The 25,233-nt window shown below is 43.3% G+C and overlaps 1 protein-coding gene across 1 annotated transcript in view; it reads left to right on the forward strand.

The window, feature by feature from the left end:
- LOC115472463 (P-selectin-like) overlaps positions 1–25,233 on the forward strand; it is a 236,269-nt gene that overhangs the window by 75,969 nt on the left and 135,067 nt on the right. The window contains exon 11 of the mRNA XM_030206753.1: positions 12,334–12,438. Coding sequence (XP_030062613.1) covers positions 12,334–12,438 — 105 coding nt within the window. The remainder of the gene's footprint in view (positions 1–12,333; positions 12,439–25,233) is intronic.

Here is a 25,233-nt window from a genome sequence, read left to right on the forward strand (position 1 = left end):
CATTTATAGAAAAGCCAAAATATTCCTATCTTAATTCTGGAAAGGCATTTTAGTGAGTTGTGTTAGTAATAGCAGGTACACAGTAATTTTGCTGTTCCAGATTTTTACTTGGGAACAGGCATGTACAGAATTTGTTCCTACTGGAGAAGTGAGGAAGTCAGAATATTTCCTTTAATTGCTGGTTTTATAATAGGAATTTCATTGTGGTGAACAGTGAGTGACCAAAGAACACTTTGGCCCTGATTAAAAAGGTCACTGACTACGTCCTGACCTTCCCTGTTAATTTGAACTGTCACCGTGACTCACTTTTGGTGAAGTAAGTTTACTATGTCCATTACACAACACAGGAGGAATGGTTAACCACAGTGATTCTGCAAAAGAAAGATACTCAGAAAGAAAATAGTAAAAAAAAAAAACCTCTTTGCTTTTTTAATTGCACTTACTGGAAGTTGTAATATCATGTATCAAGGATTTGCTGTGAATTGTGATCATTTTATTAAGGAAGAAAAAGTGTCTTACCTGGACCAAAGAGGAGCACAAAGAGAAAATGAGAAGAAACAAAACTAATCAAATAAAATATTCTAAGAAAATTATATGTATAAAATATTTAAAAATAACTAAAAATTATCCAAAATGATGTTCATGAGTTTTTGGGGGAGTATGTGGTCTTGAAAGCTTGTCTTAGGGATCTGCATGAACAAAAGGTTCTTCTATGCTGTTATTTTGTTTACATTCTTGTATTGTGTTCTTTCATTAGTGTTTCTGTCTTTTCCATACACCCCAATGGAGGGATGAATGCAGGTGCTATTTTTGTGTATTACATTGTGGTCCTTCACTCAGTTTTTCAAACTTGCAAGCCTTGATGCCCCTTCTCACAGATCACCCTAGGCATGATTTGAGGGACAGAGCAAAGAGCAAAGGTTGAATGGAAGAAGCTGCCAGAGCAAAACAGCAGCAAGAAAGTAAACTTAATAGCAACATCAGGAAATATTTTTATCACAAAAAGGGTGATGGATGCCTAGAATGCCTTCCCAGTGGAGGTGGTGCAGACAAACTCAGTGATGGAACTGAAAAACGGGCAGGATAAACACAGAGGATCCCTATATAGCAAGAGGATGGAATCCAAGTGTAGAGCATTTTCACTCAAGGCAAATGTTAAATTACTTTTCTGTACTTTATAGAAGACACGGTGGAGTGAGGGGAGGGAGGTAGCCTACACAGAGTGACAGTTACAGTCTTAATCACTTTGGCCCCGATGCTCAGAAGCAAATGTGGATGCTAGAGGCCATTAGTGCTGGACTAGCCCCTGCATTTATTTATTTGTAACATTTATACCCCGCGTTTCCCCACTTATTAGCACTTATTAGAAAGAATATGGCTGTAATATAGTAGATAAAGAGGTGATTGTTTAGATGAGGGTAGGTAAGGTGGGTAAGGGAGGAGGATGGTAGAGGTAGGGGAGTGAGAGGAGGGTGTGTATTGGGATTAGCGCAGGAAATAATGAGCTTGCCCACGTTCAGTGCAAATAGCATACTAATGTAGTCCGAATGATGTAAATGAGGTCATTTCCCCTTCCTCCCGATGCTCAGAGAACAACATAGTAACATAGTAGGTAACGGCAGAAAAAGACCTGCACGGTCCATCCAGTCTGCCCAACAAGATATATTCCTATGTGCTACTTTTTGTGTATACCCTACCTTGATTTGTACCTGTCCTCTTCAGTGAACAGACCGTTTAAGTCTGCCCAGCACTATCCCCGCCTCCCAACCACCAGCCCCGCCTCCCACCACCGGCTCTGGCACAGACCGTATAAGTCTGCCCAGCACTACCCCCGCTTCCCAACCACCAGCCCCGCCTCCCACCACCGGCTTTGCCACCCAATCTCGGCTAAGCTCCTGAGGATCCATTCCTTCTGAACAGGATATGTTTATCCCACGCATGTTTGAATTCCGTTACCATTTTCATTTCCACCACCTCCTGTGGGAGGGCATTCCAACAAGGGTGTTCATACCGCTGCAAACTTATACCAGCTCAAGGGCTGGCGTTAGGGTGTCTGTGTCATGATCTACTAGCATCTGACAACAGCAAACCAGCAGCTGTCTCACGTTGATCTCAATTGGTAATGAAGGACAAAGAGGGAAGAATATGAAACAGCGGTAGGAACACTAATGTAATGAGGGCCCCCCCCCCCATTTCATTACCGTAGCCAGTCCCATTGTAGCAATTATGAAAAATGACATGGAGGGGCATTTTTGATATGACGTCTAAGTCTGACTTTGGACATTTTGTAAAAAACGTCAAAAATCCAAATAGGAAAGAAAGTCATTTTCAAAACAAGAAAAACGTCTATCTTTTGTTTTCGAAAATACTGTTCCGAACAACGTTTTGTGATCTGGACATTTTGTTTTTTTGGTCCATTTTCGAAAAAAAAAAAAAAAAAAAAAAAAAAGTCCAAGTGCAAAACGCACAAAATCAAGCCATTGGGATGTAGGACGAGCCAACATTTTTAGTAGACTGGTCCCCCTGACATCCCAGGACAGCAAGAGGGCACCCTTGGGGGCACTGCAGTGGAATTCATAAAATGTTCCCAGGTACACATCTGACCATTGCTCCCTTACCTTGTGTGCTGAGCCCCCCCCCAAAATATACCCACTACCTCCAACTGTACACCACAACCATAGCCCTTACAGGTGAAGGGGGCACCTACATGTGGATACAGTGGGTTTCTGGTGAGTTTTGGAGGGCTCACAGTTTCCTCCACAAGTGTAACAGGTAGGGGGAGGTAGGAGCCTGGGTCCACCTGTCTGCAGTGCACTGCACCAAACACTAGACTACTCCAGGGATCTGCATGCTGTTCTAGGCTGGTATAGAGGTTGGTAAGGAGGTTAGTGACCACTGGGAGAATAAGGGGAGGTCATTCCTGATTCCCTCCAGTGGTCATCTGGTTATTTAGGGCACCTTTTTGTGGCTTATTTATAATAAAAACAGGTCTAGCTCAAAACATCTAAGTTTTATTCCTGGACGGTTTTGTTTTGTTCCATTATGGCTGAAAAACATCTAAGTCTTAGGAACGCCCAAGTTCCGCCCTGAACATGCCCCTGGCATTCCCCCTTGAGATTTGGATGCACTTCTGGCGGACGTCAGAGAAAAACGTCTAAAAATAGGTTTTGAAAATGCTGATTTGGACGTTTTTGTGAGAAAAACATCCAAATGCAGACTTATGCCACTTTTTGGATGTTTTTCTCTTTTGAAAATGAGCCCAGTGGTCACACATCCCTCTATCATATATTGTTTAACTATGAGCACAATCTCTGTTTTCTAAAAGATTGTACTTTATGCACACACGCAGTGCACACATCCCTAATCTGATAGTCACTACATGCCATATGTAAAAGCCATCAGTTCCCTCACCAGAGGCAGCCCTAGCCATTCTTGCTCCCTTCCACAATATGAAGTCTTTGCCAATTGCAAAGCCCTATCTCTGCTAGCAGCCAATCCTCTGCACTGTACGGAGGAAGAGGGTGTATATGAAAAGAGCTTGCTCCAGTCTTGTGCGCATGCCTGGCAGAGAGAGGTTTTGTGCTCATGCGGCATGCACAATCCTCCCCTTACCTTCTTAATGCCCATTGCTAACAGTGCACCTATATTTGCATACGTTTAATGTTGAGAATTAGGAACTTGTTTTGCTGTACTGTTCCGGTGCTATTTTTCCAGCGCTGTTCTGTATGGCGTTGGAGTTTTGAGCATCGGGGTCTTTACTGGGCAGACTGGATGGACTATGCTGCTATTTATCTTCCATCATTTACTATGTTACTGTAGTGCTAATTTTTGAAGCATATGGATGTCTCAAAAGACCAAAATAGACATCCATGTGCTCAGGGGCAGCCCAACCATTAGGCTACCTGAGGCGGGGGCCTCAAGTGGCACTGTTCAGGAGTGGCATCTCAGGGGCAGTTTCACGGCATTTTACCTCATCACGGTGACTTTCCAAACCCGGCAGTGACAGCGATTCCCATACGCTGCCCTGCCGCCAGTGGCACCCACCTCTTTCCTTTACTGAGGTTGCCTGAAGTAACTTTCTGTTTCGCTCAGGCAGAAGCAGTAAAGGGAAGTGGCAAGTGCCAGCAGCAGCAGGGCAGTATATGGGAATCGCTGCTGCTGCCGGGTTTGGAATGTCTCCATGATGAGGTAAAATGCCCTGGGGGGGGGGGGGGGGGGGGGGGGATGGCATCTTGGCTTGGGGGGGAGGGCGGCAAGTAAGCTCCGCCTCAGACGGCATCTTGCCTTGGGCCAGCCCTGCATGTGCTTGAAACATCCAAATCCCAATTTTGAAAAGGCAGAATAGGGATGTCCAACACTGCAGCAGGTCCAAATAGCAAGGGGGTGGGGGGTGGGGGGGTTGTGAGCGGGACAAGGAGGGCCTGAAATCTGGAGGTCCGACTATCAAAGGAGAAGAAAAGTCCATGTCTAAAAAGAAGGATGTCCATATTTAGATCCGTTTCAGAAACGTCCAGGTTACAGAAAGGTGCTCTAATTGAGTAGCCATCTACTGGAGGGATTAAGGCATGACACCTCCTTAATCTCCCAGTGGCTGCTGTCCCCCTTCCTCTCCCCTGAAAGTGAAACCAGAAGGGGATACCAGGCTCTTTAACAACTTCAGGTATTATGGGGATTCTCAACAGAGCAGGAGGAAGGTCTGAAGAATAGCCTAGTGGTTAATGCAGTGGACTATACATCAAGGGACCCAGCTTCATGTTCCAGTTCAACTTTTCTTTTTTTTTTTTTTTAGATTGTGAGCCTTCCAGAAACAAATGGGGCCTTAGTGCACCCTTAGGTGGGTCTTTCTCATGCACTAAGGCCATTTTTACTGCTAGGCTACAATGGCCGATTCTCCTATTTTTTATTTATTTATTTTATTTATTTGTTACATTTGTATCCCACATTTTCCCACCTATTTGCAGGCTCAATGTGGCTTACATTGTACCATAGAGGTGTTCGCCATCTCCGGTAGAGAAACAAATACAAGGAGTTGATGTGGTCGGATAAGGTTCATGTGTTAGAGACACACTGGGGAATCATAGAGAGGAAGAGTTAAGCATAGTCTATTACAAGCCCTGGTTTCGTTGTGTTGCAGGGTTTAGTCACTTAAGTTGGGTCAATGGGGTATGCCTTTTTGGTTGGTTTTTAATGATTTCTGGACATTTAGGTGGTCGTACATTGTTTTCACGACTTTTGGTAGTGCGTTCCACAGTTGATATTAATGGACTAATTTTGCCATTAGCGCGAGGCCATTAAAACAGATTTGCACGCCCTTATTGCCACTTGTTTTGTAAGAGCTCAAGTGCTAATCCTGCGCTAATCGGTTAGCACAATTAGCACAGAACATACCTACTCTCTGCCCCCAGATATGCCCCACCACAAAATAATAAATATTTTTTAGCACATGGGTAGCAGGCACATCCTGAAATTACCATAGGATGCCTCAGCTCGCCCCATGGTACTCCATTTTTTGCTGCGGTAAGCATGCATTAGTGCTTGCTGCAGCTTTGTAAAAGGGCCCCCGTGTGCGTACTGTGTGTATTTGACCACACAATTTTATAAAAGCCCTCTTCTGCACATATACAATTCCGCTCATAATACTTAGCCTGCTTATTTTCGAAGGAGATCGCCGGCCATCTTCCGACACAAATCGGGAGATGGCCAGCCATCTCCTAAACCCGGCCAAATCGGTATAATCGAAAGCCGATTTTGGCCGTCTCCAACTGCTTTCTGTCGCAGAGCTGGCCAAAGTTCAAGGGGGCGTGTCGGCAGGGTATGGAAGGCGGGACGGGAGGCGTGGTTAAGACATGGCTGGTTTCGACCAATAATGGAAAAAAGAAGGCCGGCTCAGATGAGCACTTGGCCGGCTTCACTTGGTCCATTTATTTTTAGGGCCAAGTCTCCAAAAAGTGCCCCAACTGACCAGAGGACCACCGGAGGGAATCGGGGATCACCTCCCCTTACTCCCCCAGTCGTCATCAACCCCTTCCCACCAGCTGGCTACCTTATTTCGATAATACGGTCGCGACGCCGCTTTACGGGGCTGGCCTTGAACATGGCCGGCCCCGTTCGATTATGCCCCTCTATGTCATTTAGGGGCCCCTTTTCCTAAAGGGCAGTGGAATCTGAGACTTTCCCGCATGCTAAGCCCAGATTTAACACGCCACAACTGAATAAATTTTTCAAACTTTTTTTTCAGGTTGTGCACTAATGTTTACATTAGCACGTATTAATCTGTAAAAAAGTTAATGTGGAAGCACTTGCCGCCTCCTATTTAGGAGGCACTATGTGCTCCCACGTTAATGCAGTGTTAGCTAATTAGCATGCACTAATGCAAACACGCTAGCTAGTTAACACTTTCACGTCCATTCTCCTCACACACGAGATAGTGCAAGCTAACAGGCACAATACCACAAAATGCTTTATTTTATTTATTTATGTTACATTTGTACCCCGTGCTTTCCCACTCATGGCAGGCTCAATGCAGCTTACATATTGTATACAGGTACTTATACCTGGGACAAAGGAGGGTTAAGTAACTTGCCCAGAGTCACAAGGAGCTGCCTGTGCCTGAGAATTGAACTCAGTTCCCCAGGACCAAAGTCCACCACCCTAACCACTAGGCCACTCCTCCAATGTGCTTTGTAGTAGCCTGCTTTTCTTGTGCTAAAGAGTGCATTAAGGCTTAACACTCTTTAGATAAAGGGCCCCTTAAAAAGTAAAATGTAAGTTCATACAAAATTAGTTCAGCTCTCTTTAAAACTATTATGGATTTGCAGCACTATCACTGGGGGGGGGAGGGGGGAAACCTAATATTTACCTTAAAAGACTCAATAAAAGATGTATTTTTTTTTTTTTGTTACATTTGTATCCCGTGCTTTCCCACTCATGGCAGGCTCAATGTGGCAGGCAATGGAGGGTTAAGTGACTTGCCCAGAGTCACAGGGAGCTGCCTGTGCCAGGAATTGAACTCAGTTCCTCAATTCTCCAGGACCAAAGTCCACCACCCTAACCACTAGGCCACTCTGTATGAAACCCATTCCTCAATTTTGAAGGAAAAAATAGATTTTTTCCAGAATTAATATGTGCTGTACTGTAACATTCCCATATTGTTCTGATATGTATTGATGTTTTTATTTATTGTCTAATTTGTGCAAATAAAATTTTGAAATACAGAAAAAAATATCAGTTCTATATGCACACTTTGATGTTGGTCCTGAGTTCTTAAATGAACATAATCTACAATTACTGTCCATAATTTGTAAAGATTAATATTACCTTATTATGTGTAAGCTATTCTCAGAACATTGTAATATTATAAATATAAAAACTAGTGTCTCTGTCACATACACACATTCTGTTTTCACAAATGTCAAGTGTGTTATGTTGCCACCTAGTGTTTGTATTGCAAGTTTGCATTTACGAAGATAACAGAAAATGAGGGTAAATCAGGAGCACATGGCAGTGGTTCTCAAACCTGGTCCTGATTCTGTATTGCTCCATTGTATGACCTCACCTTCAATATTGTGTGAAATTCTGGTTGCCATATCTAAAAAAAAAAGTATTGTGAAATTAGAAAAGATTCAAAGGAGGGCAAAATTTTTAAGGGGATGGAACTTCTCTCGTATGAGGAAAGGCTTAAGAGGTCAGGGCTCTTCAGCTTGGAAAAGAGATGGCTGAGGGGGATATGATAGAGATCTACAAAATTCTGAGAGGAGTAGAATAGGTAAATGCAAATCAAATTGTTTACTCATTCAAAAGTACTACTAATAGGAAGTTACATGGTAATACTTTTAAAATTAATAGTAGAAAAATGTAAAACATGTTTTGGTTTTTTTTTTTACTCAATAAATAGTTAAGCTCTCGAACTTGTTGCTGGAAGAAAAGTCTATAATCTGCTGTTGACATGGGAAAGGCCACTACTTATCCCCAGGATTGATAGAATGAAATCTTCCTACTCTTTGGGATTCTGCCAGGTACTTGTGACTTGAATTGGCCACTGTTGGAAACAGAATACTGGGCTAGCTGGAACATCGGCCTGACCCAGTATGGCAATTCTTATGTTAAATATGTAGCAGAATGGTAAGGCAAGACTTCCCTCTGCTAAATCCATATTGGCTTTATCCCATTAAATCCTGTTTAACTACGTGGCCAGTACTTTTGTTCTTAGAATAATTTGTTCCGTTTTGTCTGGCACTGATGTTAGGCTGACTGGTCTATAGTTTTCTGGATTGCCTCTGGAGCCCTTCTTGCTCTCTCAACTATTTGTCCCTTCCACACTTAAACACGGCACACAACACAGATACACACACAAACACACTTGCTTTCTGTGTCCCCACCCTCATTCACTCTCTTGCTTTTTGCTTTCTCTGCCCCTTTTGCTCACACTCTTGCTATCCCCCAGTAATCTCCCCTTACACATGTATAACTATAACCTCATTATATGGGTATTATTAGAACAGTGGTGATAGATTTTTCCAGAGGACCTGGTGGGAGAGAGAGGTCCATGCTAGTTTGGGAGGCCTGCCCAGGAAAAGGGTTGGCAGAACAGTACCGAGATAAAGTGGTTCCCTGTATAGAGTAATCAAATATCGAGATATCTACAAATGTCGATGTTTAATGTTGTTAGTATCGGAGGAAAAGCCTCAAATAAATGCTGGGACACTCCTTTGTCAATTTTTAAATCAAAGATTGACAAAGGAGTGTCCCAGCATTTATTTGAGGCTTTTCCTCTGATACTAACAACATTAAACATCGACATTTGTAGATATCTCGATATTTGAATAGTTGATGAACAGAGCTACAAGCTTCAGTTTGTTATTTAGAATAATCCCTGTATAGAGTGACAGCAAGGGTGGAGTTTGAAAATAATAAAAGGGATTGTAGTAGGGAACAAGAGGTCTTTGGTTGCCTATACCCCCACCAGGACCTTTGGGAGTATTGGGGGGGATTCTGGAGTGCAGAATAAACTTGGGCTGGAAGTTGCTGCCCCTATAAGCAGTAACTGAGAAGATGTAAGAATTTCAGGTGGACAAGGGGAGTCCAGCCTGAATGCAGGTTCTAGGATAGGAGGCTGTTCAAGGCTGGGGTGCAGCCTGCGAGGTGCATTTGCCAGAAGGGGGACAGCCAAAAAGGGTCTGTGCCTGAGGGAGTTGGAGTGATATCAGAAGTAATGGGAGAAACCTTTGATTATTCTTGACCCAACAGGATAGGTAGATGGACTGGATCAGATCCAGAGCAGAATACGCTTGGTCTTCTCTGACCAATACCCTGGACTATACAATTTACTTATCAGATTTATATCTTGCCTATCCAGGCAATCTAAGGGGGTCTTTTACTAAATCAGGAGCATAGCCAGCTGGCAAATTTAGGGTGGGTCTGAGCCCAAAGAAGGTGGGCCCGAAAACTCATTTCTTCCCTGCCCTCCTCAGCCCCTCTCCAGTGCTCTCCCTGCCCTCCTTCTCCCCCTCCGGTGCTCTCCTGCTCTCCTGAGCCTCCCTCTGGTTCTCTCCTCCCCCCCCAATAAAACCAAAAGAAATACCTGAGCTGGCAGGGGATCCACAAGCCCTGTCAGCAGAAGATCTCCTCCTAGCAGAAAGAACACTTACACCGGGGCCAGCTTCGGCTTTAAATCTTTTTTACCTCCGTCGAAGTGGCTGCGTCATTGAAAGCCCTGCCCATCAAGCCTTCCCTTTGGGATTTCGTTCCCTCAGAGTCCCGCCCTCGCAGGAAGAGGAAATGACGTCAGAAGGCGGGACTCACGAAGGGAAGGCTTGACGGGCAGGGCTTTCAATGATGCAGTCGCTTCGACGGAGGTAAAAAAAAGATTTAAACCCCGGGCCAGGGGCCTGGAGGGAAAGTGGCTGCGCCCCTGCACAGCTTAGCTCGAGTAATCTGCAACAGGGCCCATAGAAATAAAATGGACCCTGCTGCAGATAACTCGAGCTAAGCTTTAGTAAAAGACCCCCTAAGTGGGTTACAACTGATAAAACCAAACACATAACATACAATAAAACATACTACATAAAAACAGCAAAAAAAAAATCAAACTGTGGTTTGATTAAAATCTATAACAAAAACTTTAACCAAAAGCCTCATGAAACAAATATGTTTTCAAACATTACTTAAACATCGGCAACAAACAATTTGGCACATTTCTAAAGGGACAGCATTCCACAAAGTAGGCCCAGCCACAATGAACATATACACAAAATCTTTTTTAAGATGAACCTGACAAAACGAAGAAACATCCAAAAGACACCCACTCTGTGATCTGAAATCCTTCAAAGGATGATAAGCCTTCAGTCCCCTCACAATGGCCACAGGAGCATCATCATGCAGGGCCTTGAAGACCAACAACAAAATTTTAAACTTAATGTGCCAAACTACTGGAAGCCAATGCAACTTAATCCATTGTGGACACTGCTTAATGGGCATGTCATAGCAAACAGTTCTGTCCACCAGTTACACTGGCAACCACAATTCTATAAGGAGCCCCCTAGATTTAGGTAGCAAGAAAGCACATAAATTCTGATATTCTAGTCATTTGCACATTTATATGGACACATGCATATAAATGGCAATATTCTGGCTAGACACTATTCTGTAATCATGTGACAATCTTTGATGGAACATAATTTGGAGGTGGATGTTCTCATGGGTGGAGTTCAAGTGGAGAATGTGCAGGGTGCACAATTACTACGCTCCTTCACAATCTAGGTACAAACATTTACCCTAGAGCTCTATGGCTGGTATAAGTGGACATGCCTAAAATATAGGCACATATTTTACTTATTACAATAGCACTGTATAAAGAGAAGTAGATGCCTACTTTTCTTGATAGCATATTGGCTCCCAATAGGCCTTCTTGACACCTAAAAAGGTGCCTCTTTATAGAATTGCCCTCAATATATCCTCTGCTGGGAGGAGTACAGAGCTTAGTAAAAGGGTCCATAGATTTATTTACAATAACATGGGACATGCACATGGACTATCTTGGTTGAACAGAAAGGAGGGAAACATCAGAGATCGACTATGGCATATTGCATTGGAAAAGGAAGCAAATTATGCAGATTAGATGGCTGTTATGGGCCTTTCCCCCTGGATTCTATAAAGGTTACTCAAATTTGCATGCCAAAATTTGGGCATGATTCTGAGATGCACATTCACCTTAATTAATTAAAGAGTCAATGAATGGCAATAATTGTGCATTATCAATTATTGGTGTTAATTTGCACAAATTAGGATTTGCCCACACATTTGACTGCATGGTATTCTATACCACTGGGTGACCAAATCCCATAGCATGCAACCCAAAATGGGGCATGGTTATAGGAGGGGCATGGGTGGGTCAGGCGCATTCTGAAAGTTTGCACGCAGTGTTATAGAATACCAGGGATGTGCACCCAAATTGTGGGCCAGGAATTACACCTGGTTTCAGCAAGCGTAATTTCTTGGGCATGGGAATTGGCACTACCTGCTATTCTCTAAAGGGTGCTTAACCCGGCGCAACCTTTATAGACTAGCGTTGAGCACCAACTTTTTTCCGGCACCAAGTTTTGAGCACCATTGACTGAATCCAGTCCTTTCTGTATTCATTTTCTATGTTAGATGCTCTTAAACATGCCCTCTCTGTATTACACACACACACACATGTAGAGTGCCTCCCCCCCACACACATACACAGAGTCAGAGTGTGTCACGGTGCCAGACTTTTCCAAAGCTCACAGCAAAGTCACAGACTGCTCTAGAAATTACTGGTAGATTGACTGCTGTGGGATATTCCATTTATGCTCTTATTTCAGATGACAATATGAAAATCCAGAAGTGTCACTCCAGAGAACAGATGAGTGGCTTAGTGGTTAGTGCAGTGAACTTTAAATCAAGGGACACAAGCTTAAATCCCACTGTAACTTTTTTTTTTTTACCTGGATTGGCCACTGTTGGAAACAGGATACTGGGCTAGATGGACCATTGGTCTGACCCAGTATGTTTATTCTTAAGTTATGTTAGTAATGGTTCGTATTGCACAATCTGCCTTTCTGCAGAGAAGTGAGTTTAATACATGTGTGACAAGGAAAGGAGACAGTGTCACAAGCTTCCTCCTAATTTAATTCTGCCTTTTGTTTGCCGTGGCTTTAATTTGGTATTTTAGAACAAATCTTATTCAATGCATTAAGGGGTGTTCTCACAAATTCTCACTCTTCAGTTGCTTAAAAGCCAAACCAGAGACATTGTAAATGGTTAATGGAGGCTTAACAGAATCCTGATCAACAGGAAAAAGTCTGAAATTAGTATGAAGTGTTGAAAGGAAGTGCCACAGAGTACAGCAGAGACGGGAAAACCTACAACTCGCAATCTGGGGACAGAACAGCGTCTGCAGACATTGACAGAGAAATGGTGAGTCCAGTTTTTCTCCTCTTATGACTGAACAGGGCTCATAGATAGTAGCAAGAACTGAAGCTGATTGCCAAGGGTCACAAATTAGAGCTAGATGATGCTCTAATTCTTGAGAAGCCCTGAATCCTGCATTTCCCCTGAAGTGTTACAGTGCCTGTCTAGAACTCTTATCTTCCAACACCAAGGTATCTTGTATCTTACAGATATGTTTTGCTTGCTTTATTGAAAGACAGTAGAAATTACATAAAATTGCTCTATTGCTAATGAAACGTCTAATGAGGGATCTTTTTTAAAATGTAAAATGTCTTATATACTGCCTGCAAACCATTGAAGCAGTGTACATTCGGGGTACAGCAAGTATTTTTCTGTCTCTGGTGGGTTCACAATTTGAGTTTGTACCTAAGGTAATGGAGGGTTAACGGGTCCTTTTACTAAGGTGCGCCAAAAAATGACCTGTGGTAGTGTAGGTGCGTGTTTTGGGCACACGCAGATCCATTTTCAACGCACCTGCAAAAAATGCTTTTTTTAAATTTTTGCCAAAAATGGACATGTGGCAAAATCAAAATTGGTGCACGTCCATTTTGGGTCTAAGACCTTACTGCCAGCTACTGACCTAGCGGTAAAGTTTCACGCAGTAACAGGGCGGTAATAACCTACACGAGTCAAATGCCACTTAGCGCGCGTCCGATACGTGCATCCGAAAATAAAAATTATTTTTCAGACGTGCATATCAGACGTATGCCAAAAATAAAATTACCACAAGAGCCATGTGGTAACTCCATTTTGAGACACGTTGGGCGCGTGTAGACACTTATGCAGCTTAGTAAAAGGGCCCCTAAGTGACTTATCCAAGATTACAGGGAGTTGCAGTGGGATTTGAACTGGACTCTGCTGGTTCTCAGCCCACTGGTCTAGCTATTAGATTACTCCTCCATGCATCCACAAAAAAAGGAAACAGAATGGGACATTATTGCATCATCAATGTGCGACTTGTGTACATAGCACAGTATGGAGTGTAGGAAGAATGTAAGTAGAGCTCCCAATTTTTTGGTCAGATTTTGAACACATTTCTCTATGTGACTGCATTTGTTTAATTCCTTTTTTTAATCTTCCACCTCCATTTCCCCAGGTACAAAATAAGTATCTGCATACATAGGAGCCAGCCTTGTGGGTGCTCGACCACCCCCGATATTGACAAAAGTCCTTGACAGTGTCCAGGGAAGGATAATTTCCTTCAGGTTTAGCATTCCAAAATATTTTGAAAAGTTGGCTCCTATGCCTCTATATAATATGTAAACCACTTTGATTGTAACCACAGTAAGGCGGTATATCAAATCCCATTACCTTTACTATGACTGTTATTTTTGCATATGTAATACGTATATTAAAACTTTAAAAGTAACATATTCCAATCAAACTGAAAATAAGATTGTTTGGTTTACTGTTTATTATCTGAGGGATTTTTTTTCTACATATTGTCTTCCATTTACTTTCTGCTGATGCTTGTTTCTGTTTCTCTATATTGCCCAATTTTGTTATCTATCCCTTATGTTTTACATCTCTGTGGGACCGGCATTAGGTATTATTATTGTGCACCTAATGCATCAAAAATGGCCTTTAAAGCATTCCACATTAGTTTTGTCATCTGTGTGCAGGCTAACTGTGTGGACATTTTTTGTTACACTTTATGGAGTGCGTGTGTCAGGGCAGAGATTGGATGTGGATGTGCTATTCAGCTAGCGTACTGACATTAGCATGTGCTAACTGAATAATGCAGACCTACTACTACTACTACTATTTAGCATTTCTATAGCGCTGCACAAACATAGAAGAAAGACAGTCCCTGCTCAAAGAGCTTACAATCTAATAGACAAAAAAAACAAAAAAACAAAAAAGTAAGCAAATCAAATCAATTAATGTGTACAGGAAGGAGGAGAGGAGGGTAGGTGGAGGCGAGTGGTTACGAGTCAAAAGCAATGTTAAATAGGTGGGCTTTCAGTCTAGATTTAAAGGTGGCCAAGGATGGGGCAAGACGTAGGGGCTCAGGAAGTTTATTCCAGGCGTAGGGTGCAGCGAGACAGAAGGCGCGAAGTCTGGAGTTGGCAGTAGTGGAGAAGGGAACAGATAAGAAGGATTTATCCATGGAGCAGAGTGCACGGGAAGGGGTGTAGGGAAGGACGAGAGATACTGGGGAGCAGCAGAGTGAGTACATTTATAGGTTAGTAGAAGAAGTTTGAACAGGATGCGAAAATGGATAGGGAGCCAGTGAAGTGACTTGAGGAGAGGGGTAGTACGAGTAAAGCGACCCTGGCGGAAGACGAGACGGGCAGCAGAGTTTTGAACCGATTGGAGAGGAGAGAGGTGACTAAGTGGGAGGCCAGCAAGAAGCAGATTGCAGTAGTCTAAACGAGAGGTGACAAGGGTGTGGATGAGGGTTTTGGTAGAGTGCTCAGAAAGAAAGGGGCGGATTTTACGGATGTTGTAAAGAAAGAAACGACAGGTCTTGGCGGTCTGCTGGATATGAGCAGAGAAGGAGAGAGAAGAGTCAAAGATAACCCCAAGGTTTTGAGCTGAGGAGACAGGGAGAATGAGAGAGCCATCAACAGAAATAGAAAACGGGGGGAGTGGGGAGGTGGATTTGGGGGGAAAAATGAGAAGCTCGGTTTTGGTCATGTTTAATTTCAGGTAGCATTGAGACATCCAGACAACAATGTCAGACAAACATGCTGAAACTTTGGTTTGGATGCAAGGTGAGATATCAGGGGTAGAAAGGTAGATTTGGGAGTCATCAGCATAGAGATGGTAGGAAAAGCCATGGGATGAGATTAATGAACCAAGTGAAGAAGTGTAGATAGAAAAGAGGAGGGGACCAAGAATAGAACCCTGAGGTACGCTGACAGGCAGAGGGATAGAAGTAGAAGAGGATCCACCAAAGTGAACACTGAAGGTGTGGAGGGAGAGGTAGGAAGAGAACCAGGAAAGGACAGAGCCCTGGAATCCAAGTGAGGACAGGGTATCAAGGAGTATGCTGTGATCGACAGTGTCAAAAGCAGCGGAAAGATCAAGAAGAATGAGGATGGAATAGAGACCTCTGGATTTAGCCAGTAATAGGTCATTGGAGACTTTAGTAAGCGCAGGAGCTCTTACCTTCAAAAATAGGAGACGCTAAGGGCCAGATTCAATATATCGCAGCTAGCGTTCAGCATTGAAATCTAAGCATATTCCATAACAACATGCATAACTTAATTGGTTTAACAAGCTAATCAATGTTAACAGCACCTAACAAGGAATAATGAGCACTAATTGGCAATAACTAGAATTTACGCGCACAACTCGTTAAGCGTATTCTGTAATAGACTGCACCTAAATTCTAATGCACGCAGTTCAAAAGGAGCGTGATTATAGTCGGAGAAATGGGCATTTTGTGGGCGTTCCAAAATTTATGTATGTTGTTACAGAATATGGCCCAGTCTGCGAAAATCTGCAAGCAAGGACTTATGCCATGCTTTTGTTGGTACAAATGGAGGCACATAGTTTTAGGCACTGGGATATCAATTGAGTGTGTTAATATACCACGCCTAAATCTTACAGAATACGCTTAGGGAGAAATATTTCACGTGCAGATTTTTTAAGCGCCATATACAGTGGGGGAAATAAGTATTTGATCCCTTGCTGATTTTGTAAGTGTGCCCACTGACAAAGATATGAGCAGCCCATAATTGAAGGGTAGGTTATTGGTAACAGTGAGAGATAGCACATCACAAATTAAATCCGGAAAATCACATTGTGGAAAGTATATGAATTTATTTGCATTCTGCAGAGGGAAATAAGTATTTGATCCCCCACCAACCAGTAAGAGATCTGGCCCCTACAGACCAGGTAGATGCTCCAAATCAACTCGTTACCTGCATGACAGACAGCTGTCGGCAATGGTCACCTGTATGAAAGACACCTGTCCACAGACTCAGTGAATCAGTCAGACTCTAACCTCTACAAAATGGCCAAGAGCAAGGAGCTGTCTAAGGATGTCAGGGACAAGATCATACACCTGCACAAGGCTGGAATGGGCTACAAAACCATCAGTAAGACGCTGGGCGAGAAGGAGACAACTGTTGGTGCCATAGTAAGAAAATGGAAGAAGTACAAAATGACTGTCAATCGACAAAGATCTGGGGCTCCACGCAAAATCTCACCTCGTGGGGTATCCTTGATCATGAGGAAGGTTAGAAATCAGCCTACAACTACAAGGGGGGAACTTGTCAATGATCTCAAGGCAGCTGGGACCACTGTCACCACGAAAACCATTGGTAACACATTACGACATAACGGATTGCAATCCTGCAGTGCCCGCAAGGTCCCCCTGCTCCGGAAGGCACATGTGACGGCCCGTCTGAAGTTTGCCAGTGAACACCTGGATGATGCCGAGAGTGATTGGGAGAAGGTGCTGTGGTCAGATGAGACAAAAATTGAGCTCTTTGGCATGAACTCAACTCGCCGTGTTTGGAGGAAGAGAAATGCTGCCTATGACCCAAAGAACACCGTCCCCACTGTCAAGCATGGAGGTGGAAATGTTATGTTTTGGGGGTGTTTCTCTGCTAAGGGCACAGGACTACTTCACCGCATCAATGGGAGAATGGATGGGGCCATGTACCGTACAATTCTGAGTGACAACCTCCTTCCCTCCGCCAGGGCCTTAAAAATGGGTCGTGGCTGGGTCTTCCAGCACGACAATGACCCAAAACATACAGCCAAGGCAACAAAGGAGTGGCTCAGGAAGAAGCACATTAGGGTCATGGAGTGGCCTAGCCAGTCACCAGACCTTAATCCCATTGAAAACTTATGGAGGGAGCTGAAGCTGCGAGTTGCCAAGCGACAGCCCAGAACTCTTAATGATTTAGAGATGATCTGCAAAGAGGAGTGGACCAAAATTCCTCCTGACATGTGTGCAAACCTCATCATCAACTACAGAAGACGTCTGACCGCTGTGCTTGCCAACAAGGGTTTTGCCACCAAGTATTAGGTCTTGTTTGCCAGAGGGATCAAATACTTATTTCCCTCTGCAGAATGCAAATAAATTCATATACTTTCCACAATGTGATTTTCCGGATTTAATTTGTGATGTGCTATCTCTCACTGTTACCAATAACCTACCCTTCAATTATGGGCTGCTCATGTCTTTGTCAGTGGGCACACTTACAAAATCAGCAAGGGATCAAATACTTATTTCCCCCACTGTATAGAATCTGGCCCTAATGATCATGTGCTAATGCTAACATTAATACACAGCCAAAATATTATATATATATTTTTTTTTCTGTTTTTTTTGGCTGTGTGTTAATGTTAGCATTAGCACATTGCCATTAAGGCCAGATTCTATATACGGCACTTAAAAAATCTGCACATAAAACATTTCTGGCCAATTTTACGGCCACACTAATAGTAACATAGTAAATGACGGCAGATAAAGACCTGAACGGTCCATCCAGTCTGCCCAACAAGGTAACTCATTTTACATGGTATGTAATACTTTATATGTATATCCGAGTTTGATATATCTCTGCCTTTCTCATGGCACAGACCGTAGAAGTGTGCCCTGCACCGGTTTTATTCTCCAAATGCTGGTGTTGCCATCCATGTCCGCTAAGATTCCATAGATCCATTCCTTCTAAATAGGATTCCTTTGTGTTTATCCCACGCATGTTTGAATTTCATTACCGTTTTCATCTCCACCACCTCCCACGGAAGGGCATTTCACGTATCCACCACCCTCTCTGCGAAAAAATACTTCCTGACATTACTCCTGAGTCTGCCCCCCTGCAACCTTAATTCATGTTCTCTAGTTCTACCACCTTCCCGTCTCTGGAAAAGGTTTTAATGCGGATTAATACCTTTCAAATATTTGAACGTCTGTATCATGTCACCCCTGTTTCTCCTTTCCTCTAAGGTATACATGTTCAGGTTAGCAAGTCTCTCCTCATACGGTTTGCAACGCAAATCCCATACCATTTTCATAGCTTTTCTTTGCACCGCTTCCAGTCTTTAGCCAGATACGGCCTCCAAAACTGAACACAATACTCCAAGTGGGGCCTCACCAACGACTTGTAGAGGGGCATCAACACCTCCTTTCTTCTGCTGGTTATACCCCTCTCTCTATGCAGCCTAACATCCTTCTAGCCACGGCCGTCGCCTTGTCACATTGTTTCTTCACCTTCATATCCTCTGATACCAACATCCCAAGGTCTCTCTCCTGAGTCGAGCTTGCTAATCTCTCCCCTCCTATTCGGTATCTCTCTTTTGGGTTTCTACACCCCAAATGCATCACTCTGCACTTCTTGGTATTACATTTTAACTGCAACAATTAGGGATCCCTTCTATATAAGCTGGCGCTAGTAAATCAAAAATTGCAATAATCCCACCAGTATAGGCTCCTGTATCTTATATAATATATTCTATATATTTTTTTTATTTTTAATATGCAGTGCTCAGAATTTGCTGTTGTGCCATATAAGCATATGTTATGGAGTTAGCCAGCAGCATCCAACCATCACAGCACTGACCCTGCCTGCCAACCTGTCACATTAAACCACAATAGTGTTCTGTGGTCAGTTATAATGTTAGTAATAGGTAGATGGATTCACTTATCTTGGCTGGTTTGTTAACTTTCTGTGATGAGTCTTGTACCGTTGCTGCTGAACTCCTTCACCCTCATGCAATAGTGATTCTGCTGTGATTAAAATCAATGCTCCATCGTTATTCCCGACATGGGGCCATGTTTCTCCATCATGACGTTTTCAAGGGAATGTATTCATAAACTGTAGGCAAAGCTGAAAACACATGGTCTTTAAACCTTCTAAATAAAATACTATTATTTTTATTTCTTGTTATTTTCTTTTTTGTTGGATATCTTTTTCTGTACAAGATTGTTGCTTGATTTTGATGTGTAAATTAAAAAAAAAGAACAAAGCATGTGTCAAACCGCTTATTCACTCTCATAATTTCCAATTTCCAGCACTCTTGTTTTGCAAATGCACTGAACCTAGAGTGGCATTCCTGATGGTATGTTAAATAGCCTCTGACTGATCCTTCTTCCATAAATCGGACTAGTTCCTTTTTAAACTTTGTTACACTATTAGCGTTAACAATGCTCTGCAGCAATAGCTCTCATTGCACTTCTAAATGCTACCATTTTTGCTCTTACCGTCTCCCAGTTTTCATCCTGTCCTAATCTTTCACCTCCCTCTCACCCTCCCAGTTTCAATTTCCCTCTGTCTCCCTCTCATTCCCTATATCTCTCCTTCTCCTTTTTACCACTGTCCTGTCTTCTAGCACAGTGTTTCCCAAATCGGTCCTGGAGTACCCCCTTGCCAGTCAGGTTTTCAGGATATCTATAAAGAATATGCATGACATTGATTTGCATACACTAACTCCATTATATACAAACAGATCTCATGCATATTCATTGTGGATATCCTGAAAACCTGACGGGCAAGGAGACACTCCAGGGCTGACTTGGGAAACACTGCTCTAAAATGTTTCTTTTTCTGTCGTCCGCTGGAGTATAGACAATGATCACCCTTTAGTCAGAACTGGCAGTATAAGCTTCTTGGATTATAGCTATTGCTACTAGTGTTCCTCATCCTGTTCTCCTACTAGCTATGGGGATTAAAGTACACTCCCCTGCTAAGGATCTGTAAGGGATAGTGTCCAGGGTCCAGTGATTTGTCTCATGATAAGGTAATTGACACTGGTTGTGTCTGTAGGTGAAGAAGGGCGACCAAAGTAGGAAGAGCCTATAGATGATCACAGACTTCAATGACAGTATTACAGAAATTAGGAGTGCCACTGGAGTGCAACCATCTACCTCAGTGGCGAACAACTGAGAGAATTGTGCCTGTTGAAATTTCCTTGATTGTCTTTTTGCCTTACTCATTCTGCAAACTGTCTAATAAGCTGATGCATTTCTAATAAACTTTTATGATTCAGAACAGAACTCTGGACCAGACTGTATAATTTTTCAGGAAAATACAAGGCGTAAGGAGTGAGTGATCCCTTTAGCCAAAGGTTTCCAGGTATCTGCTGGTCCCACCCCAAAGAACTATAAGAGCTATAGCTTCTGTCTGGGTGAACCCCACCAAGATATCCTATATAATAAAAAGCACCTCCAACGTTCTGAAGCTGACTCTGAGAAAGCCTTGAAGCATTCGTGCTCCTGCTGTATCCATCTCCTGAAATGACGTCATGTACTTCCGTGTTTGTAAAGACCAATCACTGGAAGGGAACGCTGCAGAGTTGCCAGGCAATGGAACGCGATGTCACACGCATGATGAGGGTGTCGTCTTCCCTCCCTTCCTCCCTCCCTCCCTCCCTTCCAGTTCCAGGCCCCCTACATCCAAATTTTAAAAGTCAACTTCACTTACGAAGTCAGGTTTACAGCGGCCGACAGCAGCAGCAGTAACAGGCATGCAGGCTCGACCCTTCTGTCTCTCTCAGCTCTGGTCCTGCCCTTGCGGAAACAGGAAGTGAGGGTGGGACCAGAGCTGAGAGAGAGAAGGGCCGAGACTGCACGCCTTTTACCGCTGCTGCTGGCCGCCGCAAACCCGACTTCGTAAGTGAAGATGACTTTTAAAATTTGGAGGTAGGGGGCCTGGAACTGGAAGGGAGGGACAACGACACCCTCATGCGTGTGACGTCACGTTCCGAGGGGGGATCCTGAAACTGGGAGGGAGGAGACCCTGAAACTCGGAGGGAGGGGGGAACCTGAAACTCGGTGAGAGGGAGAGAGGGAGGGAGAGAGGGGGGGAACCTGAAACTCGGAAGGAGGGAGGTAGAGGGGAACCTGAAACTCGGTCCCCTGGAACTCGGAGGGAGGGGACGACCCTGGAACTCAGAGGAAAGGAGGGAGGGGGCGACCCTGGAACTTGGAGAGAGGGGGGACAACCCTGGAATTCGAAGGAAGGGAGGGAGGGGACGGACAACCCTGGAACTCGGAGGGAGGGAGGGGACGATGACCCTGGAACTCGGAGGGAAGGAGGGAGGGAGGGGGACGACGACCCTGGAACTCAGAGGAAGGGAGGGGGCCCATGGCACACACTCTCATTCTCACACACACACTGTCTCTCACAGACACACTCGCACCCAGTCTCACTCTCTGTCACACACACACACTCGCACATTCACTCTCTCTCTCACACAGTCACTCTCACACACACTCTCTCAAACATACACACTCTAAAACCTTGCTAGTGCCCATTTCATTTGTGCCAGAAACGGGCCTTTTTTACTAGTAATTAATATTTATTGTGAATATTCTGACAATTACACCATTATTGGCTCTTATCCAGAACTGATCTAGACATAATTCAAATAAAACATGAAAAGGTGATGCCTGGAAAGCAGGGCTGCATTTTGATTAGAATTTTTAATTGATTAATCACATGATTAAAAAATATTAATTGTGATTGATCACTGCAGCTCTTTGTGAGTATAGGTAAGTCACATAACCCTCCATTACCCTAGGTTCAAAAGAATTACCTGTGTATAATATGTAAATTGCTTTGACCGTAACCACAGAAGGGCAATATATCAAATCCCATCCCCATTCCCTTCCCTAAAGGACTTATAATCTCCCTCTCTCCCACCCTCCCAGCTCCAGATCCAAATCTCTTCCTTCTCTCCCTTTCCTCTTCTCCAAAGTCCATTCTCTCTCTCTCTCTCTCTCTCTCTCTATCTATCTCTATCTCTCCTTCCTTCCTCCCATTGTCCAGCACCTCTCATTCCCTCCCCTCCAACCCCATTGAAAAATCACGACTAACAATTAATGCATTAATCGCACAGTTAACTACGATTAACTTGCAGCCCTATTGAGAGGTGATCAATCTTTGCAGTGATCATCTGTGTGTGATACCACTTGTGAACTGTAGAGCAAGGCTTCCCAAACCTGGCCTGGGGACCCTACAGTCATTCAGAATTTAAAATATCCTTACATAATATACTTTAATATAAATCAAGCAACTGCGTTTCCAAATTTGCATCAATTTATTCTTCTTATAAATCCCACTTTATAGTTTTATCATATCAAACAGTGTGCTCTTATCTGCATTCACTCACTTTCAAACCACATACATACTTCTCACGACAAAACTCATTATCTCTGGTTTAAACCGAAGGAGATCACATGATACTAGGATATCACTCCCCGTAAGCAAGTTGACAACTTATAGTTGGTTCCTTACTAATATGCTAAGGTATTTAGCAACACAGTTGTATTATCACTTTTCTTTTCAAATTCGCAATTTATACTTAACATAAAAGTCACTTATCACTTTCAGGAAGCCTCAGTTCATAATAATGGTGTTTTTTCATCCGATCAAGCGACTTTTCTTCTGGCTTCACAGCTGATATCAAGTGATAGTTCTTACAGTTCCATCATCATTTCCAGTTACTAGTGTCACAGTTCTTCCCTGGGTATTCTCCTATAGGCTCACTACTACACCTTCCGTGATGTGCTGTCTCTGCTTTTATTTTATTTTTATTGTAGTTAAAACCCTGAAGACGCCAGGTAGCGAAACGCAGTGCAAGCATTGGGTTTAATCATTATGGTTACATCTGGTGCTGATTGATAAAATTTGGCCATTACGGAAGGTGTAGTAGTGAGCCTATAGGAGAATACCCAAGGAAGAACCTTGACTCTAGTAACTGGAAATGATGATGGAACTGTAAGAAGTAAATTAGGTGTCAGAGTTTCTATTTAAAAAACAACCATGAAATCTTATAATATAAAAGAATATTACTACTAAGTGTGCTCAGAACCAAGTGCTAACCAGAAAGGCAGCAACCCCCATTCCCATCAAGACACCCTAAAGGTGTAAAGTAATTTAAATGTCCAGGGCAAAACACCCATAAGTTGATATAGCTGTCCAATTTGCTGATGTAAAAACTAAAGATAATGCTGACAATAACTAAAACTTAAGGTTCTCAGAAAATGTTAGTCTCATTAATATTGTAACACACAGAGGGGCATTTTCAAAACGGACGTCCAAGTTTCGATTTGGACATCCTTGCAAAACGTCCCAATCCAGGGGCGGGGAAACCCGTATTTTCGAAACAAGATGGACGTCCATCTTTCATTTCGAAAATACCATCAGGGAGGTCCAAATCCTTAAACTTCGCCATCCATAGATTTGGATATCCCTATACATGGACGTTTCTGATTTTCTGCGATTTTCAAAACCAAAGACATCCATGTCAGAAATGACCAAATGCAAGCCATTTGGTCATGGGAGGAGCCAGCATTTCTAGTGCACTGGTCCCCCTGACATGCCAGGACACCAACCGGGCACCCTATGGGGCACTGCAGTGGACTTCAAAAATGCTCCCAGGGACATAGCTCCCTTACCTTGTGTGCTGAGCCCCCCAAAACCCACTACCCCCAACTGTACACCACTACCATAGCCCTTACGGGTGAAGGGGGGCACCTATATGTGGGTACAGTGGGTTTCTGGTGGGTTTTGGAGGGCTCACTGTTTCCTCCACAAACGTAACAGGTAGGGAGGGGGATGGGGCTGGGTCCGCCTGTCTGAATTGCACTCACCCACTAAAACTGATCCAGAGACCTGCATACTGCTGTCATGGACCTGAGTATGACATCTGAAGCTGGCATAGAGGCTGACAAGACATATTTTTACAGATGTTTTTTGAGGGTGGGAGGGGGTTAGTGACCACTGGGGGAATAACGGGAGGTCATCCCCGATTCTCTCCGGTGGTCATCTGGTCATTTTGGGTACCGATTTGTAACTTAGTCGTAAGAAAAACAGGTCCAGGTGATAACGTCCAAGTGCTCGTCAGGGACGTCCTTGTTTTTTTTGACTATGGGTCAAGGACGTTCAAGTGATAGGCACACCCAAGTCCCGTCTTTGCTATGGCTCCGACACGCCCCCTTGAATTTTGGCCATCCCTGCGACAGAGTGCAGTTGGGGACATCCAAAATCGGCTTTCAATTATACCGATTTGGACATTTCTGGGAGAAGGACGTCCATCTTCCGATTTATGTTGAAAGATAGGCGTCCTTCTCTTTCAAAAATGAGCCCAACAGTCTACCACTTGGAAAAAGAATCTTGTTACCCAAAAGATCCTGTATTGATGGGACCAAACAGTGGATGATTGCTCCTTCTGCCTCAAAAACTAAGAGTGATCTCCAACGTGCAATACTTCAAATTCCACAACATAAGCTGTGTTTCACTGCAACTCTTATTCAGGAGGAAATTTTAAAAAATCCATACAAATAAAAAGCATTGTTTTAGGACTAAGCTAAAGCAAAACAAACATACTGTATCTAAATAATCATTATACAAAAATTATGCTATTAACTTGCACACTTATTGTACAGCAAACCCCAGGATGAACCCTCCCCCAGGGCTGAAGGACCAACGGTTCAAAAACACCAACTTAATATAGGCGGGTCAACCCATCCTATAATATAATCTTATAAACACAATCTCATTGGTGACTATATACAAACAGTCCATCAAACTTTTATTCCAGATTCAACCCCTTCATTTTTGTATTAAGACCGTGAGGTTGCACGGTATCTCATTCATAAATAAAGCACTGTTCTTTAACTTGTAAAATGCAAGCCACATTACCACTGCGAGGCAAATAAACTCACATCAATACAGTGAAGCGTAAATCCTCAATGGTGTGCTAAGCTTGTAGCTAGTGTTATACTAAAGGTGCCTCCAATCGCAGGAGTCTTATATTACTGAAATGTTGTCCACACCTCAACTTAATTTTCCTAAT

This window comes from Microcaecilia unicolor, chromosome 6 (genome assembly GCF_901765095.1).
Source record: "Microcaecilia unicolor chromosome 6, aMicUni1.1, whole genome shotgun sequence".
Classification (NCBI taxonomy): Eukaryota; Metazoa; Chordata; class Amphibia; order Gymnophiona; family Siphonopidae; genus Microcaecilia; species Microcaecilia unicolor.